We start from the raw sequence: 19757 nt of genomic DNA, 5'->3' as shown, positions 1-19757 counted from the left end.
TAATCAAAAGCAGCCCCGTCCGCCTCCATGGATCAACCCCCGAGACCCGGGAGTCCGCCCCGCCGGCTGCGGGCCTGCGTGCCGTGTACAAGGGCCAAGGCCCGCTGCAACTTCCGCGAGGAGAATGCCGGGAAGCACCTCTGTGACCGGTACGTCTTGTTGTAATCAGGCTCGCTGAGCAGGCCAGGCTAACTTGGAGCCATCGAAGATGTGATCGTCTCAAGATTGATTGTGCGGCAAAGACGACGCGGGGTGTGAGGCGGCCGAGACAGCTTAAGCCGTTGGTGAAGTGAGTTTTCTTCTCCAGGGATGACCTGTTGGTGAACATGGGCTTACTGATAACGCCTCAGTCGTGTCGCCTCTCTCGAGCAACAAATAGCTCCTCTCAGAACAACAGACAAGCCAGACAGCATATCGGCATCGTCTTCGGGCAGCTCAACATCCAACTCAAGCTCACCGCAAAGCAGCCTAAAAGGCCAAGGAGACCCTGATGCCACCGGCAGACAACACACCTCGGATGCCGGCTATCTCTACCCAGCCGCTCAAGACGGCCTCAAAGACCCGAACACGCCTCCGTTTGGCTTCACATGGGCCCAAGCAAGCTTCATCCTCAACGACTTCCGCGACAAGTTCACGCCAAACTTCCCGTTCGTCATCATAGACCGCCATACGAGCCCGCAAGACCTCCTCCGCGAGAAGCCATTTCTCTTCCGCGCCGTCATGCTGGCGGCCGCGCCGCTCCCGCGTCCCCGCATCGCCAACATACGGAGCGAGGTGCTAGCGTACCTCGGCCATCGCATGCTGCTCGAGAACGAAGAGAAGCTGGACCTTTTGCAGGGGATTCTAGTCATTGTGATGTGGTGAGTGAACCCCCTTCCTCCCCTCTTGTACATTCCAAGAGACCAACAAACAACAAAAAGGGCCGACATCAAATACTTCTACGACAAGCAAATCACCCGCCTGGTCTACCTGGCCCTCGGCTACGCCCACAGCATCGGCATCACCCGCATCCCCCTCTCCGTCCTGTCATCCACGGGGACCGCCGCCACCACGGCGCAGCCGGACGACTGCTTCGCGTCCCGGATGGCCGCCTCCATGATCCAGCACCACACCCCCGAGGAGCAGCGCGCCTTCCTCGGGCTCTTCTACGTCGTGACGGTCAACTCCAACCAGTTCGCCCGCCGCAACCCGCTGCTGCAGCAGAACGGCGGGGGCGGCGGCGGCGGCCTGTACGTGGACATCTGCTGCGAGCAGCTAGCGAGGTCGGGCTCGCCCGAGGACGCGCTGGGCGTGAGGATGGTGCGCTTCATGCAGATCTCCGGGCGCATCGCCGAGGTGTTTGGGTCGTTTGCGAACCGCGCCACGGGGGAGTCGTACGCGACGCTGTTCGAGGCGCAGGCCGTCGCCATCAGGAGGGAGGTGGACCGCATCGCGGACGAGATTGACCCCCGAGACCCCTACTTCGGTAAGTTCTTGATCTTTCTTTTGTGCTGCTGCGCAATGCTGACAAGTTTCCTTCGCTAGCATACCTGTGGATGCAGTACAACTGCGTTCTCGTGCAGCTGTACGAGCCGGCAATCAACGCCGCGACGTCGACCCCGCTGCACCGCACCACCTGCCTCCTGGACTGTCTGGCGGCCGCGAGGGCGTACTACGAGGCCCTCACGACGCTGCCCCCGGAGCAGTTCCTCTACCGCACATCGGCCAGCATCAGCCACGCGCAGACGGTGGTGACGGTCACGACGAGACTGCTGGTTCTCGAGGTCGAAGGGTGGGATCTGGAATCTGCCAGGGCATCACTCGACTTTCTCGACGTGACGGAGCGGATGGCCGTCTTGTTCAGGAGAACAGTGGACGCAGGTCGGGAGAGGATGGAGCAATTCTCTGTGGAGACTGGCGCGGCTTACCCATGGATAGAAGATGAGAACACGGAGAGCAGAGGAGGGATGTGCGAGGAGCTGGTTGAGAAGATGGGATGGATCAGTGACTGGTACAGGTCCAAGCTTGAGGTTGAGGAGGGAAAGATGGCATCAGACAAAGTCAACAGGGAGTTGCTGGAAGAGATTGCACGAATATGGCAATGGTCTCCGAATGCTCAGAGCTTGCCGTTTTTCGGCGGCTTGTTGAATCCTCTCGATGTTAGTTATGAGGGTATTTGAGAGGCCCCGTCTGGTCTAAGTAGTAAAAGTACAATAGGCAAATGTTGACCCATATATGTATGTCCCTTCTCGCTCAAACCGAACGCCCAAGAAAACGATCCTCTTCGCCAGGTCTCATTCTGTCGTAGCAAGCCTTCATTCCCGGTCCTGTCTCTTCGGTGCTGAGTCTACATCATCTCCATCCATGATGCTCGTATTACATACCACTGGATCAGTACCGACACTCCGATGTGGTGCCTCCATCAAACCACATCCCACGCGATCATTAGCGGTAATATGGCAAGCAAGAAGATGCAGGCCACTAGTGCAGGTACCACCGGTGGCACGGACTCTGCTACGTCTTCAGCTAGCACGAGCAGGTCCGCGAGAGGCACGATGATGATCCTTCGAATCAGAGCGAGAGGACTCCGGCCAGTCCGGCAGCAACGGCAGCGGGTCCAGAAGCTGTGCTGATACGTAACGTCATCGTGCTTTGGAGCTGAGAGGGCAGCGCGGACGTCGGCGCTGAGGTCTGGAAGTGAGCGCGATGAAAGGCGGCCATCTGAGCAGTGGGTTAGTTAAATCCATCTGTGATGAAGGGCAACCGGATGAAAAGATGAGAATGAGATGGCACGGAGAACGTGGAGAGGGTGGAGAAGAATGGATGACCGGGTCCGAGATGGGGGCGTTGAGTGGGTAAGCTAGGTAGATGAGATAGAGCTGACTTACTAACGGGTGTCCGAGGCGGAAGCGGTGACCGGGCGCCGGAGACCGGGAGGGGTGACCGGCTGCCGTCGGGTGGGATCTCTTGAGTCCGGCCCTTGGTCCTTGCGTAATAAGCTGGAGGAGTCAGTCAGAACAAGTGTCGGGATCCCTGGGGATGTCTTGTCGGGAAGGAAGAGCAGTGTTGGTGAGGATGAGTATGAACGTACGCATTGTGAATGTGAAGTGTTTGTCGTGACACACCTCGACGTGAGTCTGTACGTCTATGGCGGGTTTCCGTAGTAACTTGGACCGTTCGTGCTCGTACTGGGCAAATCACCTGTGGGGTGTTCTCAAATTCGAGGGCCAGCCGAGAGTGGGCGCATGTGGTGATTTGATAGCCGATATTCTTTGCATTCCTTAATTATGTGGTCGAAGGGAGGATTTGCCGAGAAGCGATGCGTGTGTTTTCCCCTCTTTCTCTCTCTGCCGTTTAACGGAAGGGAGCCAGCAATGGAATGCGGCTTGCGCGGGTGTTTGTATGACAGAGCAGGTGACAAAAATCGAACAAACCCCGTCTCCGGCCTCCCGTGATCAAGCTGGGCTGGCGGTTTGGGGGGCCTATTGATTGGAGGGTAGCGAGATTGGATGCCAATGCCAATGCCGACCGCCGATGCGAAGTGCCAAGACACGCAAGGCACAATTGTTGACAGATTCGAGTGTGGAGATGTTGGAGCGGAAGTGTTGGAAGTGAAGGGCGAGCGGTGCAACAAGAACCAGATGAGGGTGATCGACAGTCAGAGCCACCCTCTCGTCTCGTCAGTCGTCTTGGGTAATGTACCTCGCTCTGTGTCGGTAAGGTGGGTAGAATAGACGTAGCTGGGCGATGAGGCGGGAGCGAGGCTTGATGCCAAGAAATCAAAAAAAGAAGAAGTTTTGGCAAGAAGTGACCTCAGTGCGGACGAGACTGCAAAAGGTTGTTGCTGAAAACGTGAAGGGGGGATGGGTCGGCCGTGTTGAGTGACTTGTTCTTGGGAAGTCGAGTCGCAGTATGTGCTTCCCGCAATTTTGAGTTTGACCCCAAGGATCCAGTTAGCTTGGCGGGGAGATGAATTGCGGGATGCTGTGGCTTGTTCCCCAGGCGCTGCACTACGCCAATGCAAGCCTAGAGTGAGACAAAAATGCAGAGGTATGCAGCGCAGCAGCAGTAGTGTGTAAGTACTTTGATGGGCTAGGCGCGAGGTTGACGATGATGATCTAAGCCTACCAAAAAGGGGGGGTCATCTGGAGACATGGCAGTTGACCTACTAATACACCACGGTATGTATCGAGGCCAGCACATCTCGGGAACGGGGCGGAAGGGTGGGTGGGTGGATGCGGCTTTCGAGCCAGTTGGCCACATGGCCGGCCAGGTTGGGTGAATGATCGAGTTGGAGATTGCACTGCCTCACTCGTCGAACAGCTTTTCTCCTAGGTATCACCTTGTTGGAGAGCGGCGATTCATGCCGCCCTCGTTGTCTTCATGCACAACCTCGACTGCACAGGCCCGGCCAACGGTCGACGTCCCAAGAATAAATAACAAACGCCAAGAAAAGGAGGCGACGGTTGAATTACTGAGACTATGAGCACATATCATCTTCCCCTTCAAGCAATGCTGGTGGTGTGGGTGCTGCCGCACTGCGTGAACCAACTGGTATCTTTTGAAACTCCAAACAACAATACCAACGTCCGAGCCGCGCTGTCTATGTCTTATCAAAACACCACATCTCTCCTAGCCTTCTATGCGAAAAGGGCAGATAGCCATCAAAACCACGTGCGGCTTGTGCTGAGCCTCTTGTAACTGCTCCGCTCCCTAGCGCGCTGGTACTCCATGTCGGCCGAGGCGTCTTGCTTCTTACGCCGAGTCTGCCCGTTGGCTTCCTCGAAGAAGTAGTGGTTTGGGCCTTTGGCGTAAGCCACTTTCCAGGGTACCACGAAGTCGGCCTTGATGGGACCGCCGCCGCAGCTGCCCTTGAGCTGCTCGCTCGGCGGCGAGTTGACAGCCAGCGCGAAGAGATTCTGTGGTTCTGTGTAGTCGGTGACCAGACCCGAGCGTGAGAGAAAGTAGCCCAGACAGAAGATGTTGATGAGCAAAACAAGGACCAGAGCCAGGTAGAAGACGTTCTGCCATTCGTACTCGTGCGATGAGGTGTACTCCTGCGTGCGGATCGTGGCGTTAAACGTAGCGAGAGCACCTGGTTCTCCCAGCTGCATCGTTTCATAGTCCCAGTAATGGATGAAGGGCGTCCCTATACTGCCGATGACCAAGGTTGACGAGGCGAAGACGGCGAGCGCTTCGGCCATGGAGGGAAGCAGCGGGTTGAGCTTGCCCTGTTCTAGAATGAATTGCGTGAGTGTCCGGGCGTTGGAGGCGTTATTGTTCACCGTTCCGCCGTTGATATCCATCGAGAGTCGCCATTGATCTGCGATATTCTGGTAAAGTGAGTAATCAACCCAGAGAACCGCCATGTTGAGCATTACATACCTTCCAATCGCCATCAGGCTTTTCAGGTGTGACCTCAGGCACGGAACGGTCGTATCTGTCTGGGTCATCGGGATCTTCGCAGTGAGCCTGCATATGTGAACCAGCGGTGCCAGAGATGTTGAAATGAGTCGAGCAGTTGGGCGTGACCCAGGAACGCATCTCACAAAGCGTGTAATTAGTGATGGAAGCCGATTTGGCCAGGAGGTAAATGGCATCTCCTTGATACACCTAGTGCAAGTCAGCAAACGCTCTTACTCCCATTGGCAGCTCATCCATACTGTAGTGTTGGTAATCATGTTGAAATCTGCAGGATACTGTTCGACCTGTCAGCATTAAACTTTCGGATCAACAGCATAGACACGTACAAGCTGGAACACGGGCGGCCGACGCTCGTATGTTGGCCCCCAGCGGAAAATGTCATCGACTCTTGTTCGGTTGAGCCACTCATCTTCCTCGGGATGAGGCACCTCTCCCTCCCAACCAGCCCAACCGGTAGTCTGGTTGCCAACCCCGGTTGCATTTGTTTGGCTATTCTCCCACTTCGTATAGATGAGAGGTGCCAGTTCCTCCTCGTTCATATTGACGCACATCACATTGATGACAGGGGAGACAACGCTCGCTCTAATAGCATACTCTCCAACACCTGAAAGATCGTTCGGTTGGAGGATCTTATTCACGGGGTTTGTTGCGGCATCATACACACCTGAACGAGTTTTCTTAGCAAAGCCTTGAATACCTCAGACTTTTGCAGTACTTACCGGGATGGGGCATTGCAAGGGTTACATTGTGAATGATCCTCCCCTTCTCCTCGTACTGGCGAGTTACATTGCTGTATTCCGTTTTGACCCAGGTTGTAGTCAAGGTCGTATTGTCGTACAACAGCGTGGTTCCCACAGGCCGGTGAGACATGTCCAAAGAGGCGCCCGTACCATTATGGTTAATTTCGTCCCACACTGTCAAGAAAGATACCAAGTTCCGATAGGCTGCCTGTGGGTTAGCATCGAGTCTTCCTCCGGAAGGGACAAGCTCACATTGCCCGGCATACTGAATGTCCAAGCACGATCTGGCAGCAAACTCCGGTCCATTTGGATCTTCCTTGCGCAGGGGTGTCGGGCAGCTATCCTGCGTAGCAAAAGTGTTTGCGTAAGAAGACAGAACATAACCATTCAACGCCTTGCTCTCCCAGCCGCCGTATTTCAGCTTGGGTGAAACCATGACGTCAGAAGCGGTGGTGTAGAACGTCGACGCGATGGTCGCGATAAGGGAGATTGCTCCGAGGAATGTGACTGCGGCGTAGGGAAGGGTTTCCCAATGCGTCAACATGAACCCAGGTTGCTACGTCACGTTAGATGTGGCAGGAGAATACATATGGCTGAGGTACTCACAATGACCCAGTTTCTCATCGTCATCTCGGCCAAGGTCATCCCCTTGGACGACTTGACGAATGACCGACGTGTCAAAACCTGACCAATGAAGGCCACGAAGACCGTCACGAAAGATATTTCAATCGTCTTCGCGAACATTGCGCAGACCATGGTGGCCGTCGAAGGGGCGATGCCGCCGCTCGATGAGATTGTCGGTCCCCATCGTGGTTGCACCACGGCAACGACAAACCATAGACAGCTGAGGCCTGTTGAGTAAATTGAAAGCGCTATAATCGAGATGGAGAGCCAATTCGCTCTTCTTCTGTGAACGTCCTTCCGTGAGTCGCAATAATGTGGCACATGGCCTGCGTATCGTGTTAGTGGCTGTGAAAGTTGAGTTTAGGAGCCCATATTAGCCTTACTGTATCTCTTGTAAAAGGTCTCATCGTCGTCATGAGAATCGTTATTTTCTGCGTCGTGGTCGTTGCGCATTTGCGCGCTGTTGCCCCTGTCTGATCCCACCGATGTCGCATCTTGTCGATGACCGTCTTTGCTGGGGTTTACCCGCCCTAAATCAATTTCGTCCCGAGATGAGGGATCCCACGAACCGTCATCTCTCGGCGGATCGTCCCAAGGCATCGTCAACTTTCCCATGCGTGTAGCTGTTCTCAAAGAGTTTGGCGACGTGACTGGCGTTTCCTCCAGAGGCGAGACGAGGTCCTGATCTGGGTTCTGAGCAAGTGAAGCAGGTCCAGACTCTGCTCGAGGCGATGTAATTCCAGACTCTGGCGAGCCGGGAAATCCGTTGTTGAAACGAGGCGTAGCGGGTGAGCTGCTTTTAGAGCCAACAGGGACGCGTGTAAAAGACACACGTTTTGCGATCCCCTGTACTGAAATACCGAGAGGGTCGCTTTCTTGACTGTAGGAGGTGTCGGGTCGAGCCACGTGCTGGTTTTCAGTAACACCATCTAAAGGTGAAAGGTCAATGGAGCCAGAGGGCATTGGCCGATAGCTATCTCGGCGGAAGATGGTAGACGAAAGGAGACCTCCAGGTGGCGAGGGTCTGTCGTCGCGACTTGTTTGTGAGTTGAAAAGATGGCTTTCCTCGACCTCAGGGACTGGGTGCAGGGAGTAAGGGATGCGCCTGTGATCACTTTCGGCCATGGTGGGCTTGAATGAAACTCCGGTTTGTGTGCTGGGCCAAACTGATTATCTAACAAGACATTACTTTAGGCGTAAAAGGATAGCTGCAGGGCCGGCCGGATGTCAGAATCCTGCTTGGACCTTTTGGCGAGGGATGAACTCCTGGGCTGTTGTGCTTGCGAGCTGGCAAACGAGGGGACACAGGTGGCGCCAAACGGACGGGTTGGAATGTTCGTGGAGGCAAGGGGTGACGATCGTCGGGGAGCGCGCGGACACTAGTCTGCGATGAAGCCGTAGTGAGTGTCTCGCGTTGCGTGATCTCGGCGCCGGTGGTACAGATGCGACGGGAAGGGACAAAGCAGTAGCTCTATATGATACTCGGGAGGGCGCATACGTCTGAGATTCAACCAGGTTTTCGTCTGTTTGTCGTCGTCTGGTTGGCCCTTTGCGGTTTACGGGTTCGGAAACAAGGCACAGTTTCGTCCCAGGGAAGAAAGACAATCAGAGTATTAGGGAGAAAACTTGGCACGAGGAGTGAAACGGCTGGGAGGACATGCTGCCATGATAGAGGGTTCGTGGGACCAAGGTTGTAGAAAGAAGGGGAGTGGTATAAGAGGAAGCGAGAAACAGCCATGACAAGAGCATCGGCTAGCAGGGGCACGACGGAGGTTCTTCAGAGTTGATCCTTCGGGGCGGAGAACTGGTCAAACTGATCTAGTCGCCGGCGTCAACGCCGCAGCTGCGGGCTCGGCTGCCCATCGGCGACGGAAGACTTCTTTCGTCGCATGCGGCTGGCCCCCCACCCATCATGTTGGGGATCACTTCCTCATCCTGCCTAGAAACCTGCAGATGAGCAACCCTTCAAAGTGACTTAATCTGCGTGGGATTGATGGGGATCCTGGCCTCGTGCCTATAATCTTAGAGATCGGTGCTGTGGTGCTGGTGCTGGTGCTGATGTTGGTGCAAAGTAGGGATCTAGCAACAGGGCGCTGCGGGCGGCGTAGCTGAGAGCGAGAAGGGGTTGGTTTCCTGAAGCAATCATTGATCCTTGTCAGCGACGACGCAGGGAGAGGAGGCAGTGGAGTGATATCTGAAGACGGGTTTCCATTGCTGTTGGTTGCTAAAGCACACAGCCACAGAGCCATGTGCGTCTTGGAGCAACAAAACGCACAATACTACCAAGCAAGACCCGAGAGTCTGGCACCTGAACTTGACCGGGGTACGCTTCATGTACGCGAGCCTTGGTTCTGATCAATTCAAACGTGCCCTGGGCTGCATGCCCGCTCACCGCGACATGTTTGGCAGTTGCTGTATGCGTGTTGGGAGGTCATGCAGCCAACTCTCGCAAAGAAAGGAATTGCTAGGCGAATTGAGGCTGTGTACGTAGCTGGTCAACGAAATCGACACATCAAGTCACCAGCAGCGCAGGCAGCTCTTTAAACGTTTCTAAGTTTGTCCGTGCTAGCCTTCCATGCGGGACTAATCAATCCTCATCATCATCCCCACGTTAAGCTTACCTTAGCTTCCGCATAGAACCCTCCGTTTCGAGGCTGTTCGTCCGATCCTGTCATCAGACTCGGACTGCCGCTGTCATCGGATTTCGTCCAACGTTTGTCCATCATCATGCGCTTCCTTTGGCCAGCCCCTGGCGCAAGCAATTGTGACAAGAAAATCAGCCATTTTCACATTACCTAATGTCATCTATCAAACCTTGCCCGCCCCAGGCATGTGCTCTTCGCCTCTTCGCCAGTCGCCGCCAGCCTGATTTGCTGGGCATCTGAAAAGTTCCGCCCATCGCATCATAAATAAAGAATCATAACCCCAAAATAGTTCGCCTCCTCGTTCTTATGCTCGTACTGTGCCTGCTCTCCTTGATCCTTGGCTGGCAATTCCCGACTTCTTTTGCGAGTTTCCACCAGGTCTTGCCAAGGTGTACTTGGCGAAAGCCCGAGCCAGGGCCTTCTTGCAGCTAATCTTTTGACTGCCAACAAAACTATCCACCGTCACAGCGATTGCCCTGTCAATGTCCTGCGCTGAGCAGTACTCTGACAGTCTCATCCTGCAAAAAGCTTCGCTGATGCGGATGATGGCTTCGAGATGGCGCACCTGATCAACAATTAGCAGAGATTCTGGTCGCCCATCGTGGGATACTTACTGTAATTGGGTACGCGCCAGTAGCAAGAGACTCTCTTCTCATGTCGGCAAACAAACGTGCGACCTTGTCCTCGTCCATGTGGTACAACTTGGGACTGACACGCTCGCGTGCGTACAAGATGTACTTGCGGAGAAGTTCCTGAGGGATTTCGCCTTCCTTCTTCTGCGTCTCAGCTTGCGTGTCCTGCTTCTCGGATTCCTGCTCAACATCCATCGAGTCCGCAGCGGGCTGCGAGGATGCAGGGTGGCTGCGGCTGTGAGATCCGACAATGAAACGAGCGAGACGTTCGTCCTCCGCAGGCTCCACAGTGTCCCGAACCACACACAGAATGTCAAAACGAGAAAGAATTGGCTCAGTGAGCTCGACGTTGGCCGAGAAAGGGATGGTTGAGTTGTATCGCCCACCAATGGGGTTGGCTGCGGCAATGATGCCACATCGAGCTTGCAGAGTTGTGACAATACCGGCCTTTGAGATGGAGATGGTCTGTTGCTCCATGGCCTCGTGGATTGACGTACGGTCTTGGTCGTTCATCTTGTCAAACTCATCAATCAAGCAGGTGCCCTTGTCTGCCAATACAAGAGCACCGCCCTCGAGAGTCCACTCTGAAGTGATGGGATCCCGACGAACACTGGCTGTCAGACCGACGGCACTGGCTCCTTGGCCAGTCGCGAAAACTGCGCGATGTGCCGTCTTCTCAACATACTTGAGAACCTGGGACTTTGCGGTACCAGGGTCACCAAGAAGCAGAACGTTGATGTCGCCACGGACTTGATGGGCACCCTTTCCAACCTTAGCAACACCGCCAAACAGGGACAAGGCTACCGCTGTCTTGATATCCGTGTGACCGTAGATGCTAGGGGCGATAGAGTTGATGATCTTATCGATGATAGCGGGGTCGCGAGAAAGCTTGCGAATTTCCTGCTCGTCTTCTTCCGTCATGCGGAACCCAGCCAGCTGATCGTGAGATTTGACGACGTTATTTGCTTCCAAAATGGTGGCAAAAACAGGGAATCCGTTGCGGTTGTTCAGCTGGGCATCGTAGTTGTTTTGGTAAATTCCGGTGACCTCAATCTCCTCGCCAGGCTTGGCCTTGTCAATGAGATCCCACAGTAGGATGACCTCTCTATGACGAGGCAGACGGCCAGCTGGAACGGTGCCAGGAGACTCTTGGAGAGTGAGCTTCTGGTAGTTGCGGTAGACCGTCTTCTCCGAGTTGAGCGTGAAAGGACCGCGGGATTGGCAAGATTGGCAGTAGGAGATCTTGACCTCAACATTCGACTCCTGCTGGAATGGCCCAAGAGTAATACCGCACTTGGTGCAATCGAACTTGACATGCTTGAGCTGGGGGAAGACACCAGTTCGCTTGGTGACAACACCGCTGACCCTCACCAGGCAGTTCAAGTGCGATTGACGGAGCTGTCTCAGAGTGTAGTGAACAGGCAGGTCGAAGATGCGCACATGAATTTCGGAGTGGATGCGCTCGTAGTCGGGGTAATGCAGAAGAACGACATCCATGGCGACCTCGTCGAAGAGCTTCAGGACTTCTGCCGGAGCATTGGCCAAGTAGTAGGCGAGAAGTGCTTGAGAGGAGGAGAGATGGTCGTAAGAGACCTCAAGAGACTCGGCGTTGACCTCACCGAGGGTGCGAATGCGGTTTCCGTAGACCGAAGAGCCGTGTTCGTCGGTATATTCCGTCAAGAAAGCCTTGAATTCTCTCTTGATGGTCCTTTGGACGTTCGGTTGTGAAACCCATTCGGTCAGACTAGCAGCCTTCGCATCTTGCAAAGCCTCGAGAGAAAGCTCCTCCTCCAGAATGTCGGCGTCCATATCCTCATCAGGGTCTTCGTCGTAGTGGTGACGGCGACGGCGGGGCTGGGCCGAGAGATCTATGTCACCTTCATCGTCTTCACCGGGAAGGAACGCGGCGGGGATGCGTTGGCGGCGGGCAACTTCTCTGTCTCTGCGGTTGAGCTGAGATTCGAGTCGTCTCCTTGCACCCAAATCCATGTCATCAAAGTCGCCGTCGTCGTCGATGTCGAGACCCTCGTAACGATCGTCTTCTTTGGCCCTATAATCAAGCTCGAAACCCTCGCGGAACAGGTCTACGTCGTCTTCGGCCATCTCGTCCATGTCGTCGAGGTCATCGAGGATCTCGGGGTCGTCCTCGATGTCCTCGTCATCGTCACCGCCATGAGCAACGAAGGGGGCAGGAGGAGATGAGGCCAAGGGGCTGGAGGGCGCTGCGATTGAGGACGTGCCATCGTCACCATTTCCACGACCACGCTTGCGACTCGCCCGCTCTGGGACTCCTCTGTTGGCGGAGCTGTAGTTGCTTCGGAGGGGGGAACTGGATGTTGTGAGCCATGATTTTCTTCTTCCCCATGGCAACAGTGGAGCAACCACTCCCGGGGAGGCAACGGTGTCATAAAAAGCTCACCTCATATTTGCGATGTCACAGAACGCATTCGAATGTGCTGTTCTTCGCTGTAAAATGCGCAAAAAAGCGTTGCGACAAGAGGAAACTGGACAACGGTGAAGGAGAGGGGGGATTGCAGAGATGGGGAAGAGGGGGCAGGAGCACTTGGAGTGCGAAATTAGTTTGGACCCAGTCGCGCCCCTGGAAGAAACGCGATCAGGGGCGAGCGCGTAAAGTGGCACCTTTCCTCATTTGGACGACGCGTAAATGGGTTGACAGTGTGGGCAGCTGCAAGGGCTTGTCGCAGCGGACACCAGAAGCTGAGCTCAGGTCCCGGGGTACGTATCTGACGTACATAGTGCCTATCTTACAGTTACAGGTTACCTCAGACCAACGCGACTTGCCTTACTTTCGTCTTGACAACACCACACTCCGAACTATATCTCCCATCTTCAATCCGAAGGGAAAAGTCTGCCCACCATCCGTCAGTTTGATTCATTACACTTGATTCGGTTTCAAATTGGCCGACATGTCAATGGATCCGCCCCAGCCGCCAACCGCAGCATCATCCAGCGATGCTGCGGCCGTCGCTGATGCGCCTGCACATGCGCCCAAGGCTGCGCGCAGTGAGAGCTTCTCTTCGCAAAAGTCTAGCGACTCCCAGACCGCTGCTGAGTGCGTTCCTACCATCTAACTCGCGTATCAAAACATTGAAAACTGATCATAATTCATAGGTTCATCCGAGACCAAATGCAGCTGGAGGCTGATGCGCGCGAAGCGCTCCCATACGTATGTCACGTCACTCAACCCGTAGCCGGGAAGCAGCATGCCTAACTATATTTGCCTACAGAGCATCGAGAACTGCACCAAGATTTTGGGCTCGCTTCGACAGAGCGTTTTCGCCTGCCTTACTTGCAATCCTCCTCCGGCCAACCCGAAAGATCCCTATAATCCTGCTGGCGTCTGTTACGCCTGCTCTGTCCAATGCCACGGCGAACATACTCTCGTTGAAATCTTCACAAAGAGGGACTTCACTTGCGATTGCGGTACGACGCGATACCCTGCGACCAGCCCGTGTAGCCTGCGAGTCAACCCTACGACAAATACCAAAGGTGGAGTGCACTCTGAAGAGCCGGCCTCAAACAACAAGTACAACCAGAACTTTAGGAACAGATTCTGTGCATGCGAGTGCGACTACGATCCCTTTCAGCAGAAAGGCACCATGTTTCAGTGCCTAGGCCTGGGCACGGCTGAGACTGGTGGCTGTGGTGAAGACTGGTACCATCCCGGATGTCTAGTCGGTATGGGACCCGAATGGTTTGAGGGCATGAAGAAAGACACAAAGACCAAACTCGACGGAGGCGATCGTGAGAAGCCAGCATTGCCCACAATCTCCGAAGACGCGGAGCCTCAGCCAGCGACACAGGCAGCAGCAGCACCTGGTACTGGGGAGGAAGAAGAGGAAGACGACGACGACGATGTGCCGATGCCGCCCGGTTTCCCTGGAGAGGATGATTTCGAAGCTTTCCTCTGCTACAAATGCGTCAACGCCAACCCATGGATCAAGAAGTACGCTGGGGCCAAGGGCTTCCTGCCTGCCGTCTTCTCGCGCCAGAAGGCTCAAGAGAAGGTTCAAGAGGAGAAGGTTGAAGACGACAAAGTTCATGACGACAAGGCTCCAGATGCGGTAACGCAAGAGGCATCCAAGAAACGCAAGGCTGATGATGACGGCTCCGAATCTGATGCTAAGCGACTGAAGAGCGACCCTGAGGACACAGACGGCCAGCCCGACAATGTTAAGCCTGAAGTTAAGGAAGAGGCCAGCAAAACAACCACTGCTTGCAAGTGGGAAGCGTTGCCCTCGCCACCTGCAGAGGAGTTCTCACTCTTCCTGAAGGAGGATTTCCGTGACCATCTCTGCAAGTGTTCGTCGTGCTACCCCAAGCTGGACCCGCATCCTCAGCTTCTTGAGGAGGAAGAGACGTACGAGCCACCCCTCTCCGATGGTGGCAATTCAGATCACGGCGGTTCTACCAATGGCAGTGGAAGTCTTCTCGAGCGTGGCGAGAGCGCCCTGCGTAATGTAGATCGGGTTCGGGCCATTGAGGGCGTCATGGCCTACAACCACCTCAAGGATCAACTTAAGCCGTTCTTCCAGAAGTTTGCTGAGAGCGGTCAGGCCATCGGCGCGGAAGACATCAAGTCCTACTTCGCTAAACTCAGGGGCGATGAGCAGGCCATCAAAGACGCAGGGGAGGCCGCCAATGGATCGAAGGATGATGATGATGGCCACCGGCGTGAGCAAAGCGGTTACTGAACCGACAACTTCCTTCCTGGTAACAACACTATTGCATAGTCTTGAGCCCAGGCTTGTATAATGTGGAATTCAGGGGGGCATTTATCTGAACGAGAAGTTACTGCGAGGCATGACGCACATTAATTTGACGGTAGCTCTGGCGCGGGCTTTAGTTGAGGCTTGGGATCCTTCCGGCTCCTGGTACACAAGACAATGAACTGGAGATGTACTCAGATGACCAAGCGCGCCGCATCACCAGTCGTGGGACTCTGTGAACCTTGAACGTCTTGATGCTCGCGGCACTCCTTGACCACATGAATCACCAAATCACTCAGCTATCGACACCTGTATTTCACGGGCAACAATGTCTCATCAGGCCATGCTGGCTATCATACGAACAATGACGTGTTGACCAGAAGGTATCTATCCATTGAGTACATTGAACGTCTCATCCACAACTGCGCCATGCGCGCAAGCAGAAGTAAGGACCTTAAATTGAGTTCAGTCAAACTCATCCAGGTATTTGAAGGACCATGAACGCACAACCCAAATGAGCAAATGCTGATCACAAGACACTCTTGTTATCGCAAAGCCCCCAAGCTCAAGCCTATAAACCTTCGCAAGCCATGCGCCCCAAGATACCGAATGGAAGCTGCGACAGGATGATATGACGTTCATCATGACTTATGTATTATAATAAGAGGCAGATGAGTATTTGTCCTTTATCTCAGGGCACAAGAAATATAAAGGCAGCAAGCGTAGGATAGGCTTGCGTCTCTGGCTGCATATCGGTCAATAACATCAAGTGGCCACAACATGGTTGACGAAGCTGTGACTGGTAGTGGCCATCACGGTCTCGCTCCTTCCATATATTGTCTAGATAAGCCGTCCGCCTATCTTGACCAATACTGGGAAGAGGTTCTTTGAGGCCAGACCTGCCTTGCCGGAACCTTATGTGGCCCGCGTGAGTCCTCGACAAGTGCTGCCTTATCTGTGATTCGTTGGGCAAGGTAATCTACGACGCGATGAATGATCACGCGCACCTTCCTCTATCGGGATGCCCGCAGTTCCCCCAGATGTTCCCCTCAAAAGCCACGATGTTTGTAGCATTCAGGTCGTGTTTATAAACTCGGCCGACGTCCTTGTTGAACCTCTGTTCCCTTTATCTCTCTTTCACGTTTTCGATCGTTCATATCTCCGTTCTGGGCCCAACGATCATTCTTGAACCTCACAACAAAACGTCATTGTTTTATCCCACCGAGTCGCCGGGTTTCCTCCCATCGCTCGTCTCATCCACCATATCATCAGAAGAGCCATGTCCTTCAATGACCCAGTATCGCCCTTGAAAAAGACGGCCAGCAACCTCGATAATGTCACCCACGCCACTCGTACGCCAAGTGGAGATGCCACCAATGCGCCCATTACCGCGGAGGGCGAGAAGTTGGAACGAAACATCACCATTCGGCAGATGGTCTTCATAGCTCTTGGCGGCTCAATTGGAGCTGGTCTATTCGTGGGTTCCGGTGCTGCTCTAAGCTCTGGCGGTCCTCTGAACTTGGTTCTCAATTTTGCTCTTGTCGGCCTCGGCGTTGGCTGTACAATGGGCTGTCTCGGCGAGCTTGCAGGTGAGTTGAACGCTTCCCATTCTCCATCCTCTATACTGACGAGAAGCCACAGCTTCCTATCCTGTAGCTGGCGCATTCTACGACTACTCAAGGCGCATGATATCAGAGCCGTGGGGCTTTGCCATGGGGTGGAACTTCGTCTTCAACTGGCTCATTGTTTTCCCTTTTGAGCTCACTACGATCGCGGCTCAGATCAAGTACTGGGTTCCAGACTTGCAACCAGCCTATGTGATCACGCCGATTCTCTTTGCCCTGACGGGCTCGTCTTTTCTCGGATCTCGTTGGTTTGGCGAACTCGAGCATGCTTTCGGCATCGGTAAGGCACTCGCTATTGCCGTCTTTATCTTTGCAGCTATCTTCATCATTGCCGGCGCGGTGCCAACGGATCCTCGGTAGGCAGAAGTTTCCACGAGTTCAGGCCAACGGATGTTAACAAATTCTAGACACGGAACCGGAGCCGAGTATTGGGTCAACCCTGGTGCCGTGAAGAATGGCGTGGCTGGATTCTTCTTGGTCTTCCGCACTGCTGGCATGTCGTACGGAGGTACCGAACTTCTTGGACTGACGGCAGCCGAGTGCAAAAACCCGCAAAAGGCCTTACCTCTGGCGACCAAGATTGTGTTTGCAAGGATCTTCTTCTTCTATATTGTTGCTCTTCTTCTCCTTGGTTTCGTGGTCCCTTCCAACGACCCAAATTTAGCCTCCACCGGCCATGGTGCCAAGTACAGCTCGTTCACGTTGGCTGCCCAGCTCGCCAACATCAAGCATCTGCCCGACTTTTTCAATGTTCTCATCGTAGTTGCATTGATATCAATGGCGAATGCTAGCATATTCGCCGCCAGTCGAGCCTTCCAAGCTCTCTGCGAGAAGGGAATGGGCCCCAAATGGGGTGCCAAAGTCAAGTGGGGTGTGCCGGTGTATGCCTTCTTGGTAACATTCTTAGTCGGCCTGCTCGCCTTCGTCAACCTGGCCGAGGGCGGTGAAGCTATCTTCGACTGGCTGCTTAGTCTGTCGGGAGCCAGCAACTACTACACTTGGGCCTCAATTTGCTTCAGCCACATTCGCTTCCGCAGAGCATGGGCGGCCCAGGGCCACGACAAGGCCACCCTCTTGTGGCGAACACCTTTCGGTACCTGGGGGGCTTGGGTTGGCCTGCTTGTTTGCATCCTTGGTCTTCTGGCGAACGTCATTACCGCTGCGATGCCCGTCGGCGGCAAATACTCAGCCCAAGCCATTGTCCGCGACAACATTGGCACCGTCATTCCTCCGTTCCTTTACTTTGGATACCGCTTCTACCAGCGCTTTATCCAGAAGGCCAAGAAGCCATTGCTCATTCCTCTGGAGGAGGTAGATTTGCGATACGGCCTTCGCCTTACTGCTGATAGGTCTGGCGCGGATCTAGAGCAGCCGACGCGTGTCCAAGTAGTCGAGAAGTGACATTGTTTGCGAGTAGGATTTAGAAGACCATTTAGTTGTTCGCGATTGGGGTACCGGAGTTTGACAGTCTTAAGTGTTCCCGCAGGGAAATCAAACGGAGTTTTCGTTTTGTGTAGCAGTACTGGTATAAACAGACTTTGGTGCATAATTATCACAAAGACAGTTCATTCATTCCATAGTATTCGTGACAATGACCGCCAGGTGCATCGTAATGCATGACAAACGTGACTTGAGGTATAATGCGACCGCTCACCCTTGAGCGTTCCAGCTTCCCAGACCCAATCCCCAACGCCGTTTACTTTTTATTTGGAATAATTCATTGGCCCTGGTGTCGATAAAGCATTTCGAATAATTCACCAAACCTCCTCAGTCTCATTGACCAGAAGAGCCTGTGCTTGAAGTCGCACTCGAGGGCCGCGGCGGGGGCACTGGCATGCCCATGGGAATACCCAGATCTCTCTGCATCGGTACACCGCCAATCATGCTTGACTCGGGGGACTGGGGTCGTGAGTACTCGTCACCCATCTGCTGGCTTCCGGCGAGCTGTTCTTGGGCAGCCCTCTGCTCCAACTCCTTTAGACGCTCCTTCTCGGCGGAGTCAATGAGATCGTCGTCGTCACTCCAGCAAGGATCCTCATCGCCGACCTCAGGCATGGCCATCCGTTTCCAAAATCGTAGCTCCTGGCGCGCGGCAACATCCTCAACGCGCCGATCCCACCTAGTCTCGTCCTCATCGTACTTGCGGCGGAACGTGCGCAGCAGCTCGTTGGCCTTGCCGGCGCGCTCTTGCATCTCCCAGATCTGCTCCCGCAACCTGCTGTTTTCAGCGCGTGCTTCGGCGAGCTGGGAGCGGTAGGATCGGTGCCACGCGGCAACGTCGGTGACGTGCTTCGCCTTGTATTCGTGGAATTGCTTGAGCATCGCGGCGAGTACAGTGGCGTATTGTGCGAGGAGGGCGGCATTGGCGTCTCGGCTGTACTTGGCCTTTTCGAGTGATTCGGACAGGATAGATATCAGCGTATCGAGGTTCTGTTCTTGAGCTGCGAGCGTTCAAGTCAGCATCTTTGGGGAGCCCGTGGCCTGGGGAGAGCAAGCCCCTGGGTGTTCGTGCGTACCGTTGATGTCGTCGGCGGCATTGTGAATCAGATCATCGTTGTTTATGCCTTGAGTCCTTGCGCGGCTGCGTACCCTGCCGAGACCAGAGACAATATCCTCAGTCACGCGACGGTTCTCCGCGAGCTGCCGACTCAGCTCCTCGACCATGCCGTAGATGTAGTTCAGCTCGGCCTGCTGACCTGCCGGGGTGGGCACGCCGCCCATGCCGGCGGGCATGTTGCCGCCGTTCATTCCGTTCATGAGGACGAGCTGCTGGTATTGTGCGTGGGCGAGGGCTTGCTGGGCGGGTGTGAGGGGGCTCGGTGCGGCGTAAGATGGATTTGGCGGCGCCGGGTGGTACTGTGGTTGGGGCTGCTGTTGCTGTTGCTGGCGCGAGATAGCGATTTGGAGCTGCTGTTGCTGATGTTGCTGTTGCTGCTGGGTTTGGTACTGCTGCTGACTGAAATGTTGGGCAGCTGGACTAGACGCGTTGGAGATCGGGTTGAGGGGGAGATCGCCAGTGGTTGATGGAGGAGCGGGAAAGTTCATGGCCTTCAGTCTGGTGGTCGCAACTGGCAGGCAGCTGTGAGGTGTTCCGGACGTGAGCCGGGGACAAGAAGCGATGGACTGGCCTTTGGAGGTGGAGCTTGTCTGAGGTGGGTGAAGCGCTCGTTCGTGGAAGGTACCTTAATTACTCTACTGCGTAGAGATCCGTGCCGTTTTGGGTTTGGAGGTGTGGAGGGCGAAGGGGGTGTGTTGCTGCAGGACACGCTTTTTGGATGTGATATCGCTGTATCCGTGCGGGCGCTTAGGGAGGAGCGGCTAAACCAATGTGCAGCCGCATCTGTGCATAAATCCTGCT

General features: G+C 54.7%; 6 protein-coding genes across 6 annotated transcripts; 3 read left to right on the top strand and 3 right to left on the bottom strand.

Annotated features, from left to right (window-relative positions):
• Nucleotides 1-27: 27 nt before the first annotated feature.
• COL26b_005186 (uncharacterized protein) lies at nucleotides 28-2159 on the top strand (the record flags this gene model as incomplete). Its single annotated transcript, XM_053178042.1, has 4 exons — nucleotides 28-149; nucleotides 468-860; nucleotides 921-1465; nucleotides 1525-2159. The coding sequence occupies 4 exons, from the start codon at nucleotides 28-30 to the stop codon at nucleotides 2157-2159; spliced, it is 1695 nt and encodes a 564-aa protein (XP_053038001.1).
• A 2484-nt stretch (nucleotides 2160-4643) lies between these two features.
• On the bottom strand, nucleotides 4644-6899 carry COL26b_005185 (uncharacterized protein; the record flags this gene model as incomplete). Its single annotated transcript, XM_053178041.1, has 6 exons — nucleotides 4644-5312; nucleotides 5365-5592; nucleotides 5730-6067; nucleotides 6123-6347; nucleotides 6396-6699; nucleotides 6750-6899. 6 exons carry the CDS (start codon nucleotides 6897-6899, stop codon nucleotides 4644-4646), a joined length of 1914 nt encoding a protein of 637 aa, XP_053038000.1.
• Nucleotides 6900-9716: 2817 nt separating this feature from the next.
• Nucleotides 9717-12468, bottom strand: MCM2 (MCM DNA helicase complex subunit; the record flags this gene model as incomplete). The annotated part of the gene is made up of 3 exons (XM_053178040.1): nucleotides 9717-9977; nucleotides 10027-12373; nucleotides 12464-12468. 3 exons carry the CDS (start codon nucleotides 12466-12468, stop codon nucleotides 9717-9719), a joined length of 2613 nt encoding a protein of 870 aa, XP_053037999.1.
• Nucleotides 12469-12971: 503 nt separating this feature from the next.
• On the top strand, nucleotides 12972-14759 carry COL26b_005183 (uncharacterized protein; the record flags this gene model as incomplete). The annotated part of the gene is made up of 3 exons (XM_053178039.1): nucleotides 12972-13117; nucleotides 13177-13231; nucleotides 13293-14759. 3 exons carry the CDS (start codon nucleotides 12972-12974, stop codon nucleotides 14757-14759), a joined length of 1668 nt encoding a protein of 555 aa, XP_053037998.1.
• Nucleotides 14760-16053: 1294 nt separating this feature from the next.
• On the top strand, nucleotides 16054-17800 carry COL26b_005182 (uncharacterized protein; the record flags this gene model as incomplete). The annotated part of the gene is made up of 3 exons (XM_053178038.1): nucleotides 16054-16363; nucleotides 16431-16755; nucleotides 16807-17800. The coding sequence occupies 3 exons, from the start codon at nucleotides 16054-16056 to the stop codon at nucleotides 17798-17800; spliced, it is 1629 nt and encodes a 542-aa protein (XP_053037997.1).
• Nucleotides 17801-18172: 372 nt separating this feature from the next.
• On the bottom strand, nucleotides 18173-19444 carry COL26b_005181 (uncharacterized protein; the record flags this gene model as incomplete). Its single annotated transcript, XM_053178037.1, has 2 exons — nucleotides 18173-18840; nucleotides 18916-19444. The coding sequence occupies 2 exons, from the start codon at nucleotides 19442-19444 to the stop codon at nucleotides 18173-18175; spliced, it is 1197 nt and encodes a 398-aa protein (XP_053037996.1).
• Between the last annotated feature and the right edge of the window lie 313 nt (nucleotides 19445-19757).

Source organism: Colletotrichum chrysophilum (genome assembly GCF_026319265.1).
Source record: "Colletotrichum chrysophilum strain AFK26 chromosome Unknown scaffold_34, whole genome shotgun sequence".
Lineage (NCBI taxonomy): Eukaryota > Fungi > Ascomycota > Sordariomycetes > Glomerellales > Glomerellaceae > Colletotrichum > Colletotrichum chrysophilum.
Note: the sequence above shows the minus strand (reverse complement) of the source record. Positions and strands in the feature narration are given on the sequence as shown.